The sequence below is a fragment of the Biomphalaria glabrata genome, chromosome 4 (assembly GCF_947242115.1).
Source record: "Biomphalaria glabrata chromosome 4, xgBioGlab47.1, whole genome shotgun sequence".
NCBI lineage: Eukaryota > Metazoa > Mollusca > Gastropoda > Planorbidae > Biomphalaria > Biomphalaria glabrata.
The window spans coordinates 28,775,496-28,795,610 of NC_074714.1; the positions used below are offsets into that span (position 1 = coordinate 28,775,496).

Genomic DNA, 20,115 nt, shown 5'->3' on the forward strand with positions numbered 1-20,115 from the left:
GTGTCCGCGTGAATGTTATGAAGGCAATGTAAGTAGGCCTATTGGAGGAAGAAGAAATACTAACTTGCGCTTTGTGGATGACATACGAAGAGCTAGCTGACTAGGTGAAGCGCATAGACAAAGACTTCTGCAGCATATGTTTTGCAACTGGAGGCAAGTGTCAGTAGTTTTAAATAACTAAAAACTATCATTTCAGATTAAGGAACCAAACCTGAACTATTGGCCAGAATTGCACAGTCCACATGAGCACTTGAAAAACTCAAAACAACATGGAAAGACAAAGGCATAGACTTGACACTAATATCAGACTGATATGATCCCTAGTCATGGACACATTATTGAATGCTTGCAAATCTTGGCAATAATTGCAGTACTAGAGAGGAGAATCCTCGCAATGGAATTGAGATACTATAGAACAGTGATTAAAACTTATTAGAAACTCATGGATCTAGTACTTAATTAATTAATAGGATATTTGAAGCTTATTGGAAAAAGATTTCTGAATATCCAACTGTAGAAATGAAATACCAAGTTAGAGCGCTGAATCTATATGTTCGTCCGTCTTATAGGAGTGATTCCCCTTACGTAGTTTATATAAGGGCATGTGGACCGTATTTAGTTGCCACTTGCTCATGAGTTACCAGCTTGACCACTGGAGCTGTGTTGTAAATAGTATTTTTTCTGTTAGTGGTCGTGTGTTTTGGGGTACTCGGGAGAAGTGTGCCCTGCTCTGGAGATCTTTGGGCTAAGTATATCTTTAGTCATTATTGTATTTTATATAATTATAATGTATTAATTAGTAGATATAGCTTCAAATGATTTCCAGGCAGTATAATATGTTTTACCCTGATGTTCTGCATCCTGGGGTACTCCCAAATGTGTCATTTTTATAGCCTTGTCTCTGAGGGATTCAACTCTGTATTGAATCATCAGATAGGCTTTACCGAACGGATGTCTATAGGTGGGATTCTATGAAGCTTGTAGGCTCATAGGTTTCCTTGAAGCTTATATTTCATCATGACCCTTTTGTTGTTGTTTTTTGGCTAAAAATGGCTATGTCAGCCTGACGCCTGTGACCCCGGAGTGGCCAAAAGTGGTCATGTGTTGACCTGAGATGTGTGATTCCCAGAATGTTACGATAGTGTATATAATATATTATATGACTAAGGCGGTGTGCCATACTATCTACTGAAAGAAGTCGAAACATGTCTTGACCCGACCCGATATATGAGAAAAAAAAAGCAGTATTTCTCAACCTTCGGCGAAAAAAACAACAAAAAACGGTCATGTTGAGGCCTTTCTTTTGCAAGCTTGGGTGTCTGGGGGAGCGCTGTAAGCTTCCCCAGTGGGTTTGGGGCAAAGCCCCGACTCTAAAAGCGTTTTCTTGCATTCTTCACTGCAGAAACGCATTCTCTTGACCTAAAGTTCATTATTCATCGTATTAAAAAAGGACCTTTTGAGTAATGTTGTACGTGAAAAGTATTTTAATTTGAATTTATAGGCCCTTAATACATTGCAAATAAAACCGATTTTTTCCTTGAAAAGATAAGATATCCCACATATTTAGATTAAGGCTTTGAGGATCGCCGCCGAAAAGAAAAATTCGTTAAATAATATTCAATATTCAAGCATAAATTGTGAGTTATAGTCCCAAATTTATTTAACTAGAAAAATATCAGATTGAGTAAAGGTTGGAAAAAAAGCGACTAGGAAAAGATTATCTGGGTTTAGTACTCATCTCAATCGTGACTCTTATACTGAAAAATTTCGTTTGAATTCTAACTTTTCCAAAGCAAAGTCTTTCTTAAAATAAGCATGATAAATTCATGTGAAATTACATAAACTCTGTCTGGAAAGTGGTAGAATGAAAACGATTAATCCTCGCTCCTTTTTTGTAATTTCTGCTAATGATTGCATTTGGCATTAAAGAATAGGGGTGGGGCGACTCGATATAAGAATTTAATTTGTAGCATATATAAATTATATTAGTGACAGATTTTTGTTTTGTTTTGTAATTTCTTAACTTAAATACAAAAAGAAAAAGTATTGGTTTGTCCGATTTGGGAAAGGCGATGACATGTATCGCCCCTCCCACCAGGTACAACCCTTTTTCATTGTATATTTACTAATCATCAAATTTGAGATTAGAGTGTGGTGCGACATAATATACAAATGGGTTCACATATCAATACGTAGTTTATATTCTTTAGCTATTCAACTAATTTTGTTCACAAACTATGATTTCTCCATAAAAGTAGGAACGACCCCCCCACACACACACACTCAAAGGGTTTAGGTGGGAAGGGCAGTAGAGGTATTCGCCCCCCCCCAATCGGCCAACAGGGGAACGACATAATATAAAGATGGTTGAAATATCAAAAACAAGTTTTAATCATATAGATATTTAATTGATTCTGTTAGCAAGCTGTGATTTCTACAAATAAATTGGACAGCCCCCCCCCCATTCGAAAGTTTATAGGGGGGCGGGCGAATTGATGCCATCGCCACCTCCCGACCCCACCAAATAGGCCAACATACTAGAGGGGGGGACGAAATGTGAGCTTGCGCTCCCAGAGCTATATTTTTATGTATTCTATTTTTTATAGGCTAGTGCCAAATTTATTATTTGTACTTCCGCTTTTTGTGTAGGTTAGGGCGGGATGTATATAAAGTGATCCACGTTGTTTTAAAACATTTCAGTGTACAGTTGACCAGTGGTCAGTATAGTATGTCTGTGTGACAGCCGAAGATCTTTGTGGTCAGTCGTGTAATTATTTTTTATTTCTGTACCTGGGACGGCCTGCTATTGTTGCTGCTTTTAGCTACTGCAATTACACTGCTGTTTTAACTGCTGATTATAACTGCTATTACTCTGCTGTAACCTCTTGCGGTAGATCTAGAATCTAGTGTTATTTTGTTTTTGTGGTGTAGCTTTAGTGGCTTAGTAAACTTAGTTATAGTCTGTTTCTGTTCTTAGTGAATGCTAATAGTAAGGTACTAAGACTAAGGTATTGTTGTTTTAGTGTTAGTGTTATGGGTTGGTTGTAGTAGTAGGATATTGTAGATCTAGACTAGTTTATTGTAGTGTGTTTGTGTAGATCTAGGTCTAGGGTAGTAGTTGTAGTGATCTAGTTAGATAGTTGGTTTGGTTAGTTCGTTGGTGCTTGTAGTAGTGTAGGTTTAGTAGCATCGGGGTTAGTATTAGTTGTAGTGGTTAGTGTATATATTATATTTTTTATTATTGATTTATTTTTATGTAAATAAAGTTTCGTTTTGTTTTATTTATCCTAAACTAAAGTTTGTTATCTAGCTTTCATTTAGTTTAGGTTAGTATGTCTGGTTACTTAGGCGACTCTAGCGCTAACATCTGCCTACTGTTGGTAAATTTTAATATTGAGCAGCAGATAATAGGTCTCTCTCACTCGCGCCTGCCTGAGCTGCTCACAGAAATAATCTAAAAATAGTTTGAAATATAAATAATTAGTATATTCTATTAACATAAGTAATAAATTCGTATACAAATTGTGTGAATTCTATATTAAAATTCGTCCGCCCCCCCCCTTCGGGAGGGGGTGGGCCGTGTAGGGGGAGGACGATCGCCCCTACCGCCCATCCCCTGGATCCACCAGTGCTTGAAATTTGGGGATTGTCGTCTGCATTATTTTTTTGTTTTGTTTAATAGAAGAGGGGGATTTAACTGCAAAACCCCATTGGCTGCGCTAGAGCAAGTATTAAAATCTCACCAAAAATAAACAAAATCAAAGCAAAAAAAATCAGTCCCTAAATTTCGACCACCAAACCCACCCTGGCTGCGCCCATGATATTTATATATATATGCCTGGTCGTACGGTTTGTGCGCTGGACTGTCGTTCGGATAGATCGATGGTCTAGGGTTCAAACCCTGCCCGCTCCCATCCCCCGTCGTCCTGCGGGAGGTTTGAACCAGGAAGTAAACTATTTTCAATTCTGAAGGAACATCCGAGACATGCTGGACAAACACAAACAAACATTCTTCATTTCTTGTTTGTGTCATCATATTTGTCTTTTGTGTTGGTTTATTATGCCATGAATAAAGATTTTAAAACAATTTTGGTTCTTCTTTGATTAAGTTTAATTTTAGAATGAATGAACAGAGCATACAAGTCTTGTATAGTACATTATTGTTTAAATATGTTGACATTATAGCTACATTTATGTAGATCACACACTGATTGTACCAATGTGGCTTCATTTCTACTAAGCCATTGAGCTGCATCTGAACAAAAAAGGCATAATAAACAAAAAATTAGTTATGAATTGAAGAATAATAAAGATCATCCCTAATTAATTAAACCAATATCGACGTGATAATGGGTTATGATGGTCATCCCTAATAGAAACCCAATAAAATTTATGTGAGCTTGCGCTCCCAGAGCTATATTTTTATATATTCTATTTTTATAGGCTAGTGCCAAACTTATTTGTACTTCCGCATATTTATATAAGTTAGTGCGGGATAGTATAAAAGTAATGTACTACATGCTGTCTTAAAACAGTTGAGTGTACATTTGACCAGTGGTCAGTACCATATCTGTCTGTGTGACAGCTGAAGATCTTTGTGGTCTGTTGTCTAATTATATTTTCTAATTATATTTTTATTCCTGTACTTGGGACGGCCTGTAAGTGTAGAAATACTTTATATTTTTTACTAGATCTATACTATGTGTAAGATAGTGTCCACCGAGAATCACTATGGAAAATAGTTAGAGAATACGGTATCCCAGAAAAATTCGTCCAGATCCTACGACACCTTTACAGTCAGTCTAGTTGCTGCATTAAAACAGAAGAGGGAACAACAGAGTTTTTTACAATCGAGACAGGTGTGAGACAGGGGTGCATCTTATCTCCCTTCCTTTTCCTCCTAGCCATCGACTACATAATGAGGAGAGCAATGAACCAGACTGCCTTTGGTATTCCATGGCATGAACAACTCCGATTGACGGACTTGGACTTTGCTGATGATGTTGCACTACTCGGGGCTACAAATAAATGCATTCAAGAAATGACAGAGAGGCACCCAAAATTGGCCTCCGCATTAACTTGGATAAGACTAAAATTATGCGAGTGGGATATAAGGCAAAGGGTGTCCCCGTCAGACTTGGCGAGTTAAAGCTTGAAGAGCTGGACAAGTTCACGTACCTTGGCAGCATCATAACAAATGATGGAGATGCTTACCATGATGTAGCGTGCCGAATAGGAAAGGCAGGGAGCATTTTCTAAAGGCTGCAGCCTATTTGGACTAGCCAAGCCATTGGACTCGAGACAAAAATACATCTTCTCAACACAATCGTCATTCCAACTGCTACATATGCATGTGAGACGTGGAAGTCATCTGTCAAAATTGAGAAAAGACTAAATGTGGCTCAACAGAGATGGCTGAGACGGATTTTGGGAGTCAGTTACACAGACCGGATCTCAAACAAGGAAATCATATGCCGAACTGGAAGTCGAACACTTAGTGAGGTTGTGACTGAGCGTCGCATGAGGTTTGCGGGACATGTTCTACGTCAAAATGAATTACGTACACCAAGAGTTGCGATAACATGGAAGCCAAAACGAGGAAAGCGCAAACAGGGACGTCCTCGTATTACCTGGCGACACACTTTCATGGAGGACCTCAGAACAGTGGACACCAGGTGGGAGGAGGCTTCAGACATTGCCAGTGACAGATCATTATGGAGACAGCTTGCCGCCCAATGCGCCGAACGGCGCGGGAGGACCTAAGTCTAAGTCTAAGTAAGTCTACTTGGACTATTTGGCATAATAGTTGGCAACATGCTGTATTGAAGATGGCGGCGTCCATCAGTCCTAATAGAATATAATATAGTTTTGCATTTATGTTTTGCAGGCTATTGTTACTGCTTTTAGCTGCTGCTGTTGAATATTACTGCTTTTAGCTGCTTATAACTGCTGCTTTTAGCTGCTGCAATTACTCTGCTGAAATAGCTGCTGATTATAACTGCTGTTGTAGATCTATTCTAATTCTAGGGAATCTAGTGTTATTTTGTTTCTGCTATTGATAGTTTTGTTATTGTTTCTGTAGATCTATTCTAGATCTAATTCTAGGGAATCTAGTGTTATTTTGTTTCTGCTATCGATAGTTTTGTTATTGTTTCTGTAGATCTATTCTAGATCTAATTCTAGGGAAGCTAGTGTTATTTGGTTTTTGTAGTGTAGATCTAGGTCTAGCCCTAGACTCTAGGGTAGTAGTTGTAATGATTAAGTTAGATAGTTGGTTTGATTAGTCAAGTTAGTGTATATATTATATTTTATTATTGATTTATTTTTGTATGTAAATAAAGTTTCTTTTTGTTTTATTTATCGTAAACTAAAGTTTGTTATCTTGTTTTCATTTAGTCAAGTTAGTATAGTTAGTTGTCTGGTTACTTACTTAGGTGACTCTAGCCCCTTGGTCACCATACCGAGGTGCACAGATTGAGCCCACACAGTAGCACAAACATCTGCCTACTGTTGGTAAATTTTAATGTTGAGCAGCAGAGAATAGGTCCTCCCACTCGCGCCTGCCTGACCTGCTCACATTTACATTACTAAACCATTGGGGCCAGCATCGGCATGATATTGGCCCAATAAGGGTTATCCCCAATTGAGCGCTAATAAATTTTTCAATTACTAAACCACTGGGGCCAGCATCGGCATGATATTGGCCCAATAAGGGTTATCCCCAATTGAGCGCTAATAAATTTTTCAAGTACTAAACCACTGGGGCCAGCATCGGCATGATATTGGCACAATAAGGGTTATCCCCAATTCACTGGCGGATCCAGGGGGGGGGCGGTAGGGGCGATCGCCCCCCCCCCACTCGGCCGACCTCCCCCCCCTTCGGGGGGGGGGCGGACGAATTTTAGTATAGAATTCACACAATTTGTATACTTATGTTAATAATATATACTAATTATTTATATTTCAAACTATTTTTAGATTATTTCGCCCCCCCCCTCTAGTATGTTGGCCGATTTGGTGGGGTCGGGAGGGGGCGATGGTATCAATCCCGCCCCCCCATAAAGTTTCGAGTGGGGGGGGGCGGTCCAATTTCTTTGTAGAAATCACAGCTTGCTAACAGAATCAATTAAATATCTATGTGATTAAAACTTGTTATTGATATTTTAACTGATCTTTGTATTATGTCGTTCCCTGTTTGCCAATTTATCCCTACTGCCCTTCCCTTTTGAAGGGGGGGGGGCGGTCCTACTTTAATGGAGAAATCATAGTTTGTGAACAAAATTAGTTGAATTAATATATAGATTAATATTATGTCGCTCGCCTTCTTGTATCTTGGCCGTTTCGGTGAGGTTGGGGGAGGGGGAAATTGCATGTACTGCCCTTCCCACTGTAGCCCTCTGAGTGGGGGGGGGGCGGTCCTATTTTTATGGAGAATCATAGTTTGTGAACAAAATTAGTTGAATATCTATATAATATAAACTACATATTGATATGTGAACTCATTGTATATTATGTCGTACCACACTCTAATCTCAAATTTTATCATTAGTAAAATTTAAATGAAAAAAGGGTTGTACCAGGTGGGAGGGGCGATTCATGCAATCGCCTTTCCCCCATCGGACAAGCCAATACTTTTTCTTTTTGTATTACAGTTAGGAAATTACAAAACAAAAACATCCGTCACTAATATAATTTATATATACTATAAATAAATTCTTATATCGAGTCGCCACACCCCTATTCTTTAATGCCAAATGCAATCTTTAGCAGAAATTATTAAAGGAGCGAGGATTAATCTTTTTCACTCTACCCCCCCTCCCATTTCAAGACAGAGTTTATGTAATTTCACATGAATTTATCATAACTATTTTAAGAAAGACTTTGCATTCAAAAAATTAGAATTCAAACGAGATTTTTCAGTATAAGAGTCACGATTGAGATGAGTTCTAAACCCAAATCATTTTTTCATAGTCGCCTTTTTCTAACATTTACTCAATCTGATATTTTTCTAGTTAAATAAATTTGGGACTATAACTCACAATTTATACTTTGATTTTATTGAATATTATTTATCGAATAATTTTTTTTCGGCGGAGATCCCCAAAGCCAAAATCTAAATATGTGGGGTATCTTATCTTTTCAAGGAACAAATCGGATTTTTTGCAATGTATTAAGGGCCTATAAATTCATATTAGAATATTTTTCAACTACAACATTATTCAAAAGGTCCTTTTTTAATAGTATGAATAATGAGTTTTAGGTCAGAAGAATACGTTTCTTCTGTGAAGTATGCAAGAAAACTCTTTTGGCGGCGGGGCTTCGCCCCGAACTCCATTGATAAATAATGAGTTGTAGATGTCAGGAGAATGCGTTTCTACAGTGAAGAATGCAAGAAAACGGTTTTGGTGTCGGGGCTTCGCCCCGAACTCCACTGATGAATAATGAGCTGTAAATGTCAGGAGAATACTTTTCTGCAGTGAAAAAAGCAAGAAAACGCTTTTGGCGTCGGTACTTCGCCCCAAACTGCATTTATAAATAATGAGTTGTAGATGTCAGGAGAATGCGTTTCTACAGTGAAGAATGCAAGAAAACGCTTTTGGCGGCGGGGCTTCGCCCCGAACTCCATTGATGAATAATGAGCTATATGTCAGGAGAATACTTTTCTGCAGTGAAAAAAGCAAGAAAACGCTTTTGTCGTCGGGGCTTCGCCCCGAACCCCACTTGAAAACCTTATAGCGATGCCCCAGTTGTTTTGTTTTTCACCAAAGGTTGAGAAATGCTGCTTTTTAAAAATTCTCATATATATATATATATATATATATATATATATATATATATATATATATATATATATATATATATATATATATACGCACGTTTATGCATAGGGTTAGGGTTTACTGGGCATTAGGGTTAGGGTTTGGAAAAAAATCGCCCCCCCACTCAAAAGTTCTGGATCCGCCAGTGCCCCAATTGAGCCCTAATGAATATTTCATTTACTAAACCATTGGGTCCAGTATCGGAATGATATTGGCACAATAAGGGTTATCCCCAATTGAGCCCTAATAAATATTTCAGTTACTAAACCATTAGGGCCAGCATCGGACCGATAATGGCACAATAAGGGTTATCCCTAATTGAACCCTAATAAATATTTCAGATACTAAACCATTAGGGCCAGCATCGGATTGATAATGGCACGATAAGGGTTATCCCTTATTGAGCCCCAATAAAAATGTCAGTTACTAAACCATTAGGGCTAGTATGGGCTTGATTACGGCGCGATTCTGGAAATCCCTAATGAATCCGGAAGTGGTTTTACCCATTCTGGGCCGATATTGGCACGATTAGGGTTGCCCCTATTGGCCCCTAATGACGCCAATGTGCAAACGGTACCCGCTCCCATTAGGGCCCAGATGGGGCTATTTAGGGCTGCAATTAGGACAATGGGGGATAACCCTAATCAAAACTGATATTGGGCCATAATGGGCATGTTTATAGGGTATATATATATATATATATATATATATATATATATATATATATATATATACTAGACATATGTTACCCGCGGGTCTTTATTTGCGCATTACTGTCGATATAGTTACTGAGAGTGTTTTGTAAACAGTTAAACGAAATAATAATGTAATGAGTAAAGAGCGAATGTGTCGATGTAAAAATAGTGTGAATGAAGCTATCAAATCAAAATAGCTAATAGGCTTAAATCCATTTTTCAAATTAAAACATTTGCTTGTAGGCCTACATATATTTGATTAAAATTTGAGATGAATAGACTTAATTTTGTATGTTCATGTGTTAAAGTATAAAGTAGATCTTGAGGTAGACATAGATCTAAATCTACACTAATCTAGAGTTAAAAATTGGCTTTTATAGAGTTCATTCTGTGTTGCGCATGCGTGACCTTTTTTCATGAATGAATATAGGCCTATCTCAACACGGCTACGCAGCTTTATTTAGCGAACAGCGAACGAATGTATTAAAAATGCTTTAGAAAAACAAATTTGAATGTTAATTTGATTAAAATATGAAATGAATGGACAATAATTAGTATGTTTATGTGTTAAAGCATAAAACTATCTTTGCGAAAAGAAGTTTTATCCTCTTAGAGTTCAATAAGAGTTTTAGACCTAGGCCTAGGAATAGACTCAGTATAGACATGTGTTAAATGTGTTAATCACTGTTAATGTGTAACCATTTGGTAATGTCTAATGAAAAAATGTTCGCCAGACATTACCCGCGGCCTGCTGGTTTGTGTTTACTAATCTAGTGGATTGGATTTAGATGTATGTTAAACTTAACTAATGATCCTTTCAAGTTTTTTCTCTTTCGCTACGAAAATAAAATTAGGTTTGCGAAAATGGGATTACCCGAAGCCGATACAGTCATATCTATTAAAAACGAAAAGAGCGAGAGCTTTGTTAAATGAATGGGATTATAAAGTGAACAATTCAACGAAATAATTTTTAGTCCGCGATTCATGAATGAATATAATAGATCTAGGCCTATCTCAACTCGGCTTCGCAGCTTTCGTAGACGAATGTAGCTTTAGAAAACCAAATTTGAATGTTTATTTGATCAAAATATGAAATGAATGGACTTTAATTAATATGTTTATGTGTTAAAATAAAACTATCTGTGCGAAGAGGAGTTTTATCATCTTAGAGTTGAATTAGAGTTTTAGATCTAGGGATCGGGAGTATAAAGTAAACAATTAAACGAATTAATTTTTAGTACGCGATTCATTACGGTATTGTCTAATGAAAGAATGTTCGTCAGGAAATCTGTAGTCACAGATATATAAGGAACTAATTTATGTAAAAAATGCTTTTGAAACACAAAATTGAAGGTTAATTTTATTATATAATGAAATCAATGGACCTTCCTTTGTATTTTCATGTGTCAAAGTAAAAAACTATCTGCGCAAAGTGTATTTCTTAAAATTATATCTAGATCTAAATCCTTTCGATCTTTTCTCATGTCAACATTGTAGACATGGCCTAGATCCATAAAATACTATAGCTGTAATAGAGTCTGACAACTTTATTTTTTTTGAGGGTCTTAAGTTTTAGGGCTACAATACATACACTACGGTCTAAGTTAGTACCCAAGGGACATTCCTGCCTAGTCTTATCAAGATTGGTCGAGCGGTTTTCGTGTCTATAGCCTAAGTAACATACATCTCACATTCTACTTTATAATATAGATATATATATGAGAATTAAAAAAAAAGCAGCATTTCTCAACCTTTAGTGAAAAACAAAACAACTGGGGCAGCGCTATAAGGTTCCCGACGACAAAAGCGTTTTCTTGCTTTTTTCATTGCTGAAACGCATTCTCCTGTCAAGTACAGCTCATTATTCATCAGTGGAGTTCGGGGCGAAGCCCCGATGCCAAAAGCGCTTTCTTGCATTCTTCACTGCAGAAACGCATTCTCCTGACAAGTACAGCTCATTATTCATCAATGGAGTTCGGGGCGATCGAAGCACCGACGACAAAAGCGTTTTCTTGCATTCTTCAATGCAGAAACGCATTCTCCTGACCTAAAGCTCATTATTCATACTATTAAAAAAAAGACCTTTTGAATAATGTTGTACTTAAAAATATTCTAATATGAATTTATAGGCCCTAAACACATTGCAAATAAAACCGATTTGTTCCTTGAAAAGATAAGATACTCCACATATTTAGATTTTGGCTTTGAGGATCGCCGCCGAAAAAAAAATTCGATAAATAGTATTAATTCAAGCATAGATTGTGAGTTATAGTCACAAATTTATTCAATAGAAAAATATCAGATTGAGTGATTGAGTAAAGTTTGGGAAAAGGACTCTATGTAAATATCATTTGAGTTTAGAACTCATCTCAATTATGACTCTTATACTGAAAAATTTCGTTTGAATTCTAACTTTTCCAATGCAAAGTCTTTTTAAAAATAATTATGATAAATTCATGTGAAATTACATAAACTCTGTCTGGAAATAGGAGGGGCGGTAGAGTGAAAACGATTAATCCTCGCTCCTTTAATAATTTCTGCTAAAGATTGCATTTAGCATTAAATAATAGGGGTGGGGCGACTCGATATAAGAATTTAATTTATAGTATATATATAAATTATATTAGTGACAGATTTTTATTGATTTGTCCAATGGGGGAAATGCGATTGCATGTATCGCCCCTTCCACCTGGTACAACCCTTTTTCATTTAAATTTACTAATGCAATCGCCCTCCCCCCAACCTCACCGAATCGGTAAAATACCAGAAAGGGGGCGACATAATATAAAATGTATATATTAATTCAATTAATTTTGTTCACAAACTATGATTTCTGCATAAAAACGGACCGCCCCCCCCCCACTCAAAGGGTTTATGTGGGAAGGGCAGTAGAGGTATTCGCCCCTTCCCCCAAGCAATCGGCAAACATGGAACGACATAATATAAAGATCGGTTAAAATATCAAAAACAAGTTTTAGTCATATGGATATTTAATTGATTCTGTTAGCAAGCTTTGATTTCTACAAATAAATTGGACCGCCCCCCCCCCACTCGAAAGTGTATCGGCGGGGGCGGCGGCAATGATACCATTGCCCCCTCCCGACCCCACCAAATCGGCCAATATACTAGAGGGGGGGGCGAAATAATCTAAAAATAGGTTGAAATATAAATAATTAGTATATATTTTTAACAAATAATAAATTCGTATACAAATTATGTGAATTCTACAATAAAATTCGTCCGTCCCCCCAGGTGGGGGGGGGTCGATCGCCCCTACCGCCCCCCCCTGGATCCGCCAGTGATATAGATATATATATGCCCTATGTATATGTATTATTAAATATATTATATAATATATATAGACAGTGCTTTTTTTTAAAAAAATAATATAGAGGTATGTAATTAAGTATAAATATTAATAAATAAAATATAAGTGTATTTTACAGAAAACATATACGCCTATGACAAGTGGCATAAAGACAATTTAAGCGGTTTCATCATTTTGGAAGAAAAATAAGAGTTAATTTTCCCCTTCTATTTTTAAACAAATCACAGAAACATTCTACAATTTTATTTAACATAATAAATACCAATAAATGTAAATACAAAATCATATTTGATAGAGTTCTTCATTATTCACACGATATTATTGCAGTATGTTCCTTTTGACTTGCTAGGTTTAGACAAAGCTTCGAATTAGGCTTGGATATATTATTATGATTTATGTCATAGAGCAAAACTCCAGCAGGATGTCAATTATTGGCAGCGGTCAATGTTTGAACCTGAGACCACAGAGAAGACAGTCCGGAGCGATGGCTGCCTAGCTGGTCGTGCGGTTTGCGCTCTGGACTGTTGTTCGGACTTATTGATGGTCCCGGGTTCACCTTCTGCACTAGCTAGGATGGCGGTGTGCATAGCAGGGTTTTAACCATGGATAACTTATAACAGTACCATTGTAGACAAGGGAGATCAATCTTTAATTGTAACTTTGTCAACAACATCACGAACACTAGAAGTAAAGTGCGAAGTTCGAGCGCATTAAGCCCGCAGGCAGCAATTTTCAAGTTTGGATTTTTATAGCACCGTAACGGTCTTACCTATGACAAAACTGATGGTATTTTTGAATTCCTCGTCTTTTTTTCTATAAAAATAGATTGGATTTAATGTATCACTAGGCTTAGTTAAAATTAAATATGAAGTCAAAGAGGTGTAGGGTAAGTATCGACAAGCGTACTTTTCCACGAGCGGATTTTTCCCCAGTTAGTAAGCTCGATCGGGTTGATGGAAGGTTCGAACAGATCAAAGAAAATATATCTAAAAACATGTTTTGATATTTAATTTTTACTATAAAGTCATTTTCTTTTTACTCCAGCGCAAGAACACCATCCATTGCACCATTTCCCACCCTCCACAACTTCAAATAGTCTCTTTGAGCTGATGAGCCATCAGACTTAAAAATAGCCCTAAGCCCATTACCCATTTCCTTCACTACCGGGTAGTAAAAAAGAATAATTCCACACCTCCTGAGTTTGACCTCACCATGAACTTAGTCTTTACAAGAAAAAGAGTCTTTACAAGAAAAAGGAAATAGTATGTGTCGGAAGTGAAGAAAAAAGGTGCATGCGCAGTAGCAATATAGTCTAGTAGTAATTTGGTAAACATTCAAATAAAAAAGTTATAGCAATAAAAAGTGAACTGTTCGAACCTCTTGTCAAATCGGGACTGCTCGAACTTCGCACTTTACTCTATGATCAGATCTTACCCTAGGCCCTAGATTCTAATTTCTAGATCTATCCTCCGGTTCATCGTATCATTAGATTTACCTAGATAAATGTCTACAGATGTAAATAGATGTAGATATACTTAATAATTATAATTATTTATTACAAGTATATATATATACTTAGACTTATACTACCTACTCTGACTCTGGTAAAGATCGTTACTTATAGATATACTAGTATACTATGAAGTATAGAGAGTCTATATTTATATTCTATAGAATATAGACTAGATCTAGTAAGCTAGTATAGTAATAACATATTAATATACTTAGATCTATATTGTCATAATATAGTATTATAGGCTTATTTAGGTCTAGTATAGAGTATAGACATATTAGTTATAGTATAGTATAGAGTCAATAGAAATAGAGTTTTTATAGAGTATTATAGAGTAGAGTATATCCAGTTCCAGATCCTTTACAGTACTAAGTGTAAGATTTAGATCTAGTGAGTCATCTAGATATCTTGATCTAGAATTCTAGTAGAATCTTATCTAGACTATATTAACTATATAGATCTAGATCTAATAGTGATACTATTCATCACTATTGTGTAGATCTAGACACTATACAGCTGCACAATACTTTTCCTTTATATAACTTTATAATTATATAGATCTACATCTCTAGTATTTTAGTAGAAAGAAAATAATCTAGAATCTAGAACAAATAAGATCTATACTTCTATAGATAGATAGATTTTAGTTATATTAGTATACACTATACAGTATTACTCAGTATACAGACTTAATATAGATCTAGATTTAATAGCTCTAGATCTTCTTATCTTATCTTATATAATACAGACGTTACTTCATAAAAGAAGATGATTACGTCCTACGCGTTATGCATTTAGTCATGCATATTAACCAATGACTTAAATTCTGCCAAGTCACTGGTTTTCCTGGCTAGCTCAGGCAACCCATTCCATGCTCTAATAGCACTAGGGAAGAAGGAGTATTTGTACAAATTTGTCCTAGCATATGGGACGAGGAATGTGCCTTTATCTTTGTGTCTTTCAGAGTATTTTATTAAATTTTGTTTTTGTATTTGAAGATTATGGTTCAGTGTTTTATGTATGATTGCTACTTTACTTTTGAGCCTTCTGTCCTGAAGGCTTTCTAAATTTAGTGATTTTACTAATGGTGTTACTCTATTCAAATGTGAATATTCGTTTGTTATGAATCTCACTGCTCTATTTTGTGTTTGTTCCAGTTTCTTAATGTTTTCTTGAGTTGAGGGGTCTCATACGGAGGATGCATATTCTATTATTGGCCTAACCAAGGTTAAATAACATTTTAGTTTTATGTTCTTATTTGATTTATAGACATTTCTTTTAATAAACCCTAATGCTTTGTTGGATTTTTTAAATAGTTTCATCAATATGTGGATTCCATGACAGTTTTTCATTTATTATAACACCTAGGTATTTTGCGTTTTTAGTCTGTGTTACTGGTTTGCCATGAATAAGATAAGTGGCATTAATTTGTTTTAGTTTTTTTGTTACTCTTAACAACTGACATTTTTCTGGGTGGCAAGACATGCTCCAATTTGATTCCCATTTCTGTAATTCATCTAATTCTCTTTGTAAAATATCTGTGAATTGTGTTATTTTTATTGTTCTATATATTATGCAATCGTCTGCAAATAATCTGACTTTTGTTCCTGAACTAATGCAATTTATTTGGTAAATCATTTATGTAAATTAAAAATAGTAGTGGACCCAAGACTGTTCCTTGCGGTACACCTGAGTTTACTGTTGATCGGTGTTGATTTAGAGTCATTTATTATTACAGTTTGTTCTCTCCCTATCAGAAAATCTTTAATCCACTGATGCAGTGGACCATTAATGACGAAATATTTTAATTTTTTAAGCAAACTATGGTGGTGAACTTTGTCAAAAGCCTTAGAAAAATCTAGTAAGATGGCATCTATTTGTTCACTATTATCTAAACCTTTTGAAAAATCATCAATTAGTCCTATTAGTTGTGTTTCACATGATCTATATTTCCTAAAGCCATGTTGGTATGGTGTGAGGACATTATGTTTGTCTAAGTGGTTTATGATGTTGCTACATATTATGTGTTCTAGGATTTTACATGTGATGCTGGTAAGTGATACTGGTCTGTAGTTTCCTGGGTCAGATTTTTCTCCTTTTTTAAATAGGGGGGTGACATTAGCTTCTTTCCAGTCCTTTGGTACTCTGCCCTGGTTAAGCCATGCCTGAAAGAGTATTTTGAACACTGGGGCTAGCTCATTGCTTAGTAAACTTAGTTCTTTGAGTAATCTAGCTGGAATACATCAGGTCCAGATGCTTTATTTGGTTTGGTGTTGGATAATAGTTTTTGAATTCCATTTTCTTGTACTACTAAATCTTCTATGTTGTCTACTTGGTTCAAATTAAGTAATATGTCTTTGTCTCCTGGGGCTGAGAATGCTGATATGCAAAGTATTTGTTTAGGATGTTTGCTTTAGTTTCATTATCATTATGTATTATGTTATGTTCATCTTTTAATGGCGCTATGCCTGTTGTTTCCATTTTCTTAGACTTAATGTATGACCATAGGTTTTTGTTGTTATCTTTAGATATTACATTGTTTATGTATTCACTCTGCAGCTGTCTGCTTACTTTTTGGGTTAGGTGTTTAATTTTTATATACTTTTTGTAAACTCTTTCTGCCATAGTTTCTTTAAATTTTCTATATAGGTTTTCCTTCTGTTTACAAAGCTTCTTTAGTCTATTATTAAAACAGCATTTATTTATTTTGTTTGATGTGTATTTAGTTGGTATATGATTTTCTATAATGCTTTTAAGATAGTTTTTAATGAAATTCCAGAGGTCATCGACTGGTTGGTTAATGTCTTTTTCTAATAAGAATGTTTGTTGAAAGTTTAATGCAGCTTGGTGTAGTTGTGTTAGGTTACATTTATTCCAGAGTAAGATTTTTCTTTTGGGTTTTGTATTGGCTACTGCTTTTATCTGACTGTATTTTTATGATCTCATGGTCTGATAGACCAGGGATAATATCATAATTAACTATATATGATTATTAGATTATTATAGATTATCTTAATCTAGACTAGGTCTAGTAAATTTAAGTATTAAGAGTGTTTATATTATCTTTTTATCTTATCTTATAGGCCTAAAATACAGATGTTACTTCAAAAAAGAAGATTAGGCCTTTAATATATATATGTCCTAAGCATGTTCATAGGTCAATCAAGTCATGTATGTTAATCAATGACTGTTCTAAAGTGTATCTAAGTCCTAAGTCCCCAAGTTAAGTGATTTTATTAATGGCAGTAATGGTGTAACTCAAATCAAATTGAAATATTCGTTTGTTATAAATCTCACTGCTCTATTTTGTGTCTGTTCCAGTTTCTTAATGTTTTCTTGAGTAGAGAGGTCCCAAACAGAGGATGCATATTATTGGCCTAACCAAGGTTAAATAACATTTTAATTGTATGTTCTTGTTTGATTTGTAGAAGTTTCTTGTAATAAACCCTATAAAATGCTTTTTGTTTTATTTTATGATAGTTTTTCATTTTTATAAAACCTTTGTATTTTGTGTGACTGGTTTACCATAATTAAGATTTGTCTAAGTGGTATTTATTTATTTTAGTTGTTTTTTTGGACATTTTATTCTGGGTGAAAAGACATTCTCCAATTTGATTCCCATTTTTGTAATTCATCTTATTCTCTTTGCAAAATTTCTTTATCTTTTTTGTTTTTATTGTTCATTATATTATGCAATCATCCGAAAATAATCTGACTTTTGTTCCTGAACTAATGCAATTAGGTAAATCATTTATATAAATTAAAAATAGTAGTGGACCTAAAAGACTGTTCCTTGAGGTACACCTGAGTTTACTGTTTGTTCTCTGCCTATCAGAAAATCCTGAATACATTGTTGCCTAAATATTAAAATTTTTTAGCAAGCTATATATGGCGGTGAATTTTGTCAAAATCTAATAAGATAGCATTTATTTGCTCATTATTATCTAAACCTTTTGAAAAATCAATTAGTCCTATTAGTTGTGTTTCATATGATCTATATTTTCTAAAGCCATGTTGTTATGGAGTATGGACATAATGTTTGTTTAAGTGGTTTATGAGACATTATGTTTGTCTAAGTGGTTTATGATGTTGCTACATATTATGTGTTCTAGGATTTTACATGTCATTACAGTGATGCTGGTTAGTGTGTAGTTTCCTGGATCAGACTTCTCTCCTTTTTTAAATAGGGGAGTGATGTTTGCTTCTTTCCAGTCTCTTGGTATTCTGCCCTGATTAAGTAATGACTGAAAAGGTATTGTTATAACTCTGCTGCTGTCATGCTGATGCTTATGGTGCGTATTATTACACCATTTAACAAAAGTGATAGAGGACATGTTGATACTAGCAAGAAAAATTATTGAGATCCGGCTGAACTGATCACCAAGAGAGCTATCTGGCGCTAAGGGCCATCCTTCATGCTACCAGATAACTGGATTAAGGACCTTGGCTAATGTTTCAGTGGTCAGTCTTAAGATTTGAGTTGGAAAGGACTGGTGGAACTAAAGACAAAACTCCTGTGTATTGATGGCTGAAGTCACTGTCTGTGTGTTTTATAACTGTTAATATACACAATATCTATTGTTCACGTTCTTTCATTGAGTCATTGCCTTATATTTATTTTGTATTTTGAACACTGGTGCTAGCTTTTATTGGTTTAATGTTTTTTAATAGCTTTTGGATCCCTTTTTCTTGTACATATATGAGTTTTTGAGTTTTTGGCACATCTGCACAATTTAGGCCATGTCGTGGTTGTACATATATATCTCCTATGTTTTCGAGTTATTTAAATTAAGCTTTATGTCTTTGTCTTCTAGGGAGAATGAGAATGTGGATGCTAAATATTTATTTAGAATGTTAGCTTTAGTTTCATTATTATTATGTGTTAATTTATTTCTCCTTTAATTGTGCTACTCCTGTTGTTTAATACCTACTGCACCTACACCCTGATCTCCAGATACAGTTTGGAAAAACTTTTGAATGCGAATACTAAAATGCTTCTGGAAATACGGCAACAGAAAAATGGGAACAGCTTAAGTCCACCATACAAAAGACTTCCCTAGAAATCTTTGGGAGAAAAATTACAAAACAAAATGATTGGTTTAACTCTAAATCAGCTATACTAGCACCTATCATCAGAGCAAAGAGATATGTACTCTCTACATACAAGGTGAAACCTATTAATCTATTACCTCTGAAAGAAGCTAGAGCCACTGTGCATAGGACAGCACAGATCTGTGCCAATGAATACTGGGTAGAGCTCAGTGAGAATATTCAGCTCGCAGCTCAAGCGGGCAATATAAGTGGAATCTATGAAGGAATCAAAAAGGCTCTCGGACCTTCCCAAAACAAGTCAGCACCTCTCAAATCAAACACTTTGGATATTATCACAGACAAGAGTGAACAAATGTACAGATGGGTTGAATATAACTCCAAACTCTATACCACTACAAGCTCAGTCCCTGCTTCAGCCCCTAACCCTATCAACCAATTACCCACAATGAATGAGCTAGACGAAGTACCCACCCAAATAGAACTCAACAAAGCCATAGACAACATGACTGCCAGCAAAGCTCCTGGATGCGATGGTATCCCCCCAGATATTCTGAAACAGTGCAAAACTACACCAAGCCGACCTCTACACAAACTGCTTTGCAAATGTTGGCAAGAAGGTGCTGTGCCACAGGACCTGCGGTATGGTAAGGTCATCACCCTATACAAGAACAAAGACTTATTTGTAATTAGGAACATTTGTAAGCCTAA

The 20,115-nt window shown here is 35.7% G+C and overlaps 1 protein-coding gene across 14 annotated transcripts in view; it reads left to right on the forward strand.

The window, feature by feature from the left end:
- Positions 1–20,115, forward strand: part of LOC106053748 (homologous recombination OB-fold protein-like) — a 67,571-nt gene continuing 47,456 nt past the window's right edge. For 3 of the 14 annotated variants that reach the window (XM_056025855.1, XM_056025859.1, XM_056025861.1), the window contains exon 1: positions 14,146–14,357. Coding sequence is in view for 7 of the 14 variants with exons in the window: in XM_056025861.1 (XP_055881836.1) it covers positions 14,346–14,357 (12 nt within the window). In the remaining 7 variants the exon portion in view is untranslated. Of the gene's footprint in view, positions 750–10,827; positions 10,868–13,329; positions 13,629–14,145; positions 14,447–15,143; positions 20,052–20,115 lie in introns of those variants that run through there. The other 11 variants (XM_056025856.1, XM_056025860.1, XM_056025854.1 and 8 more) reach the window with 9 other exon arrangements.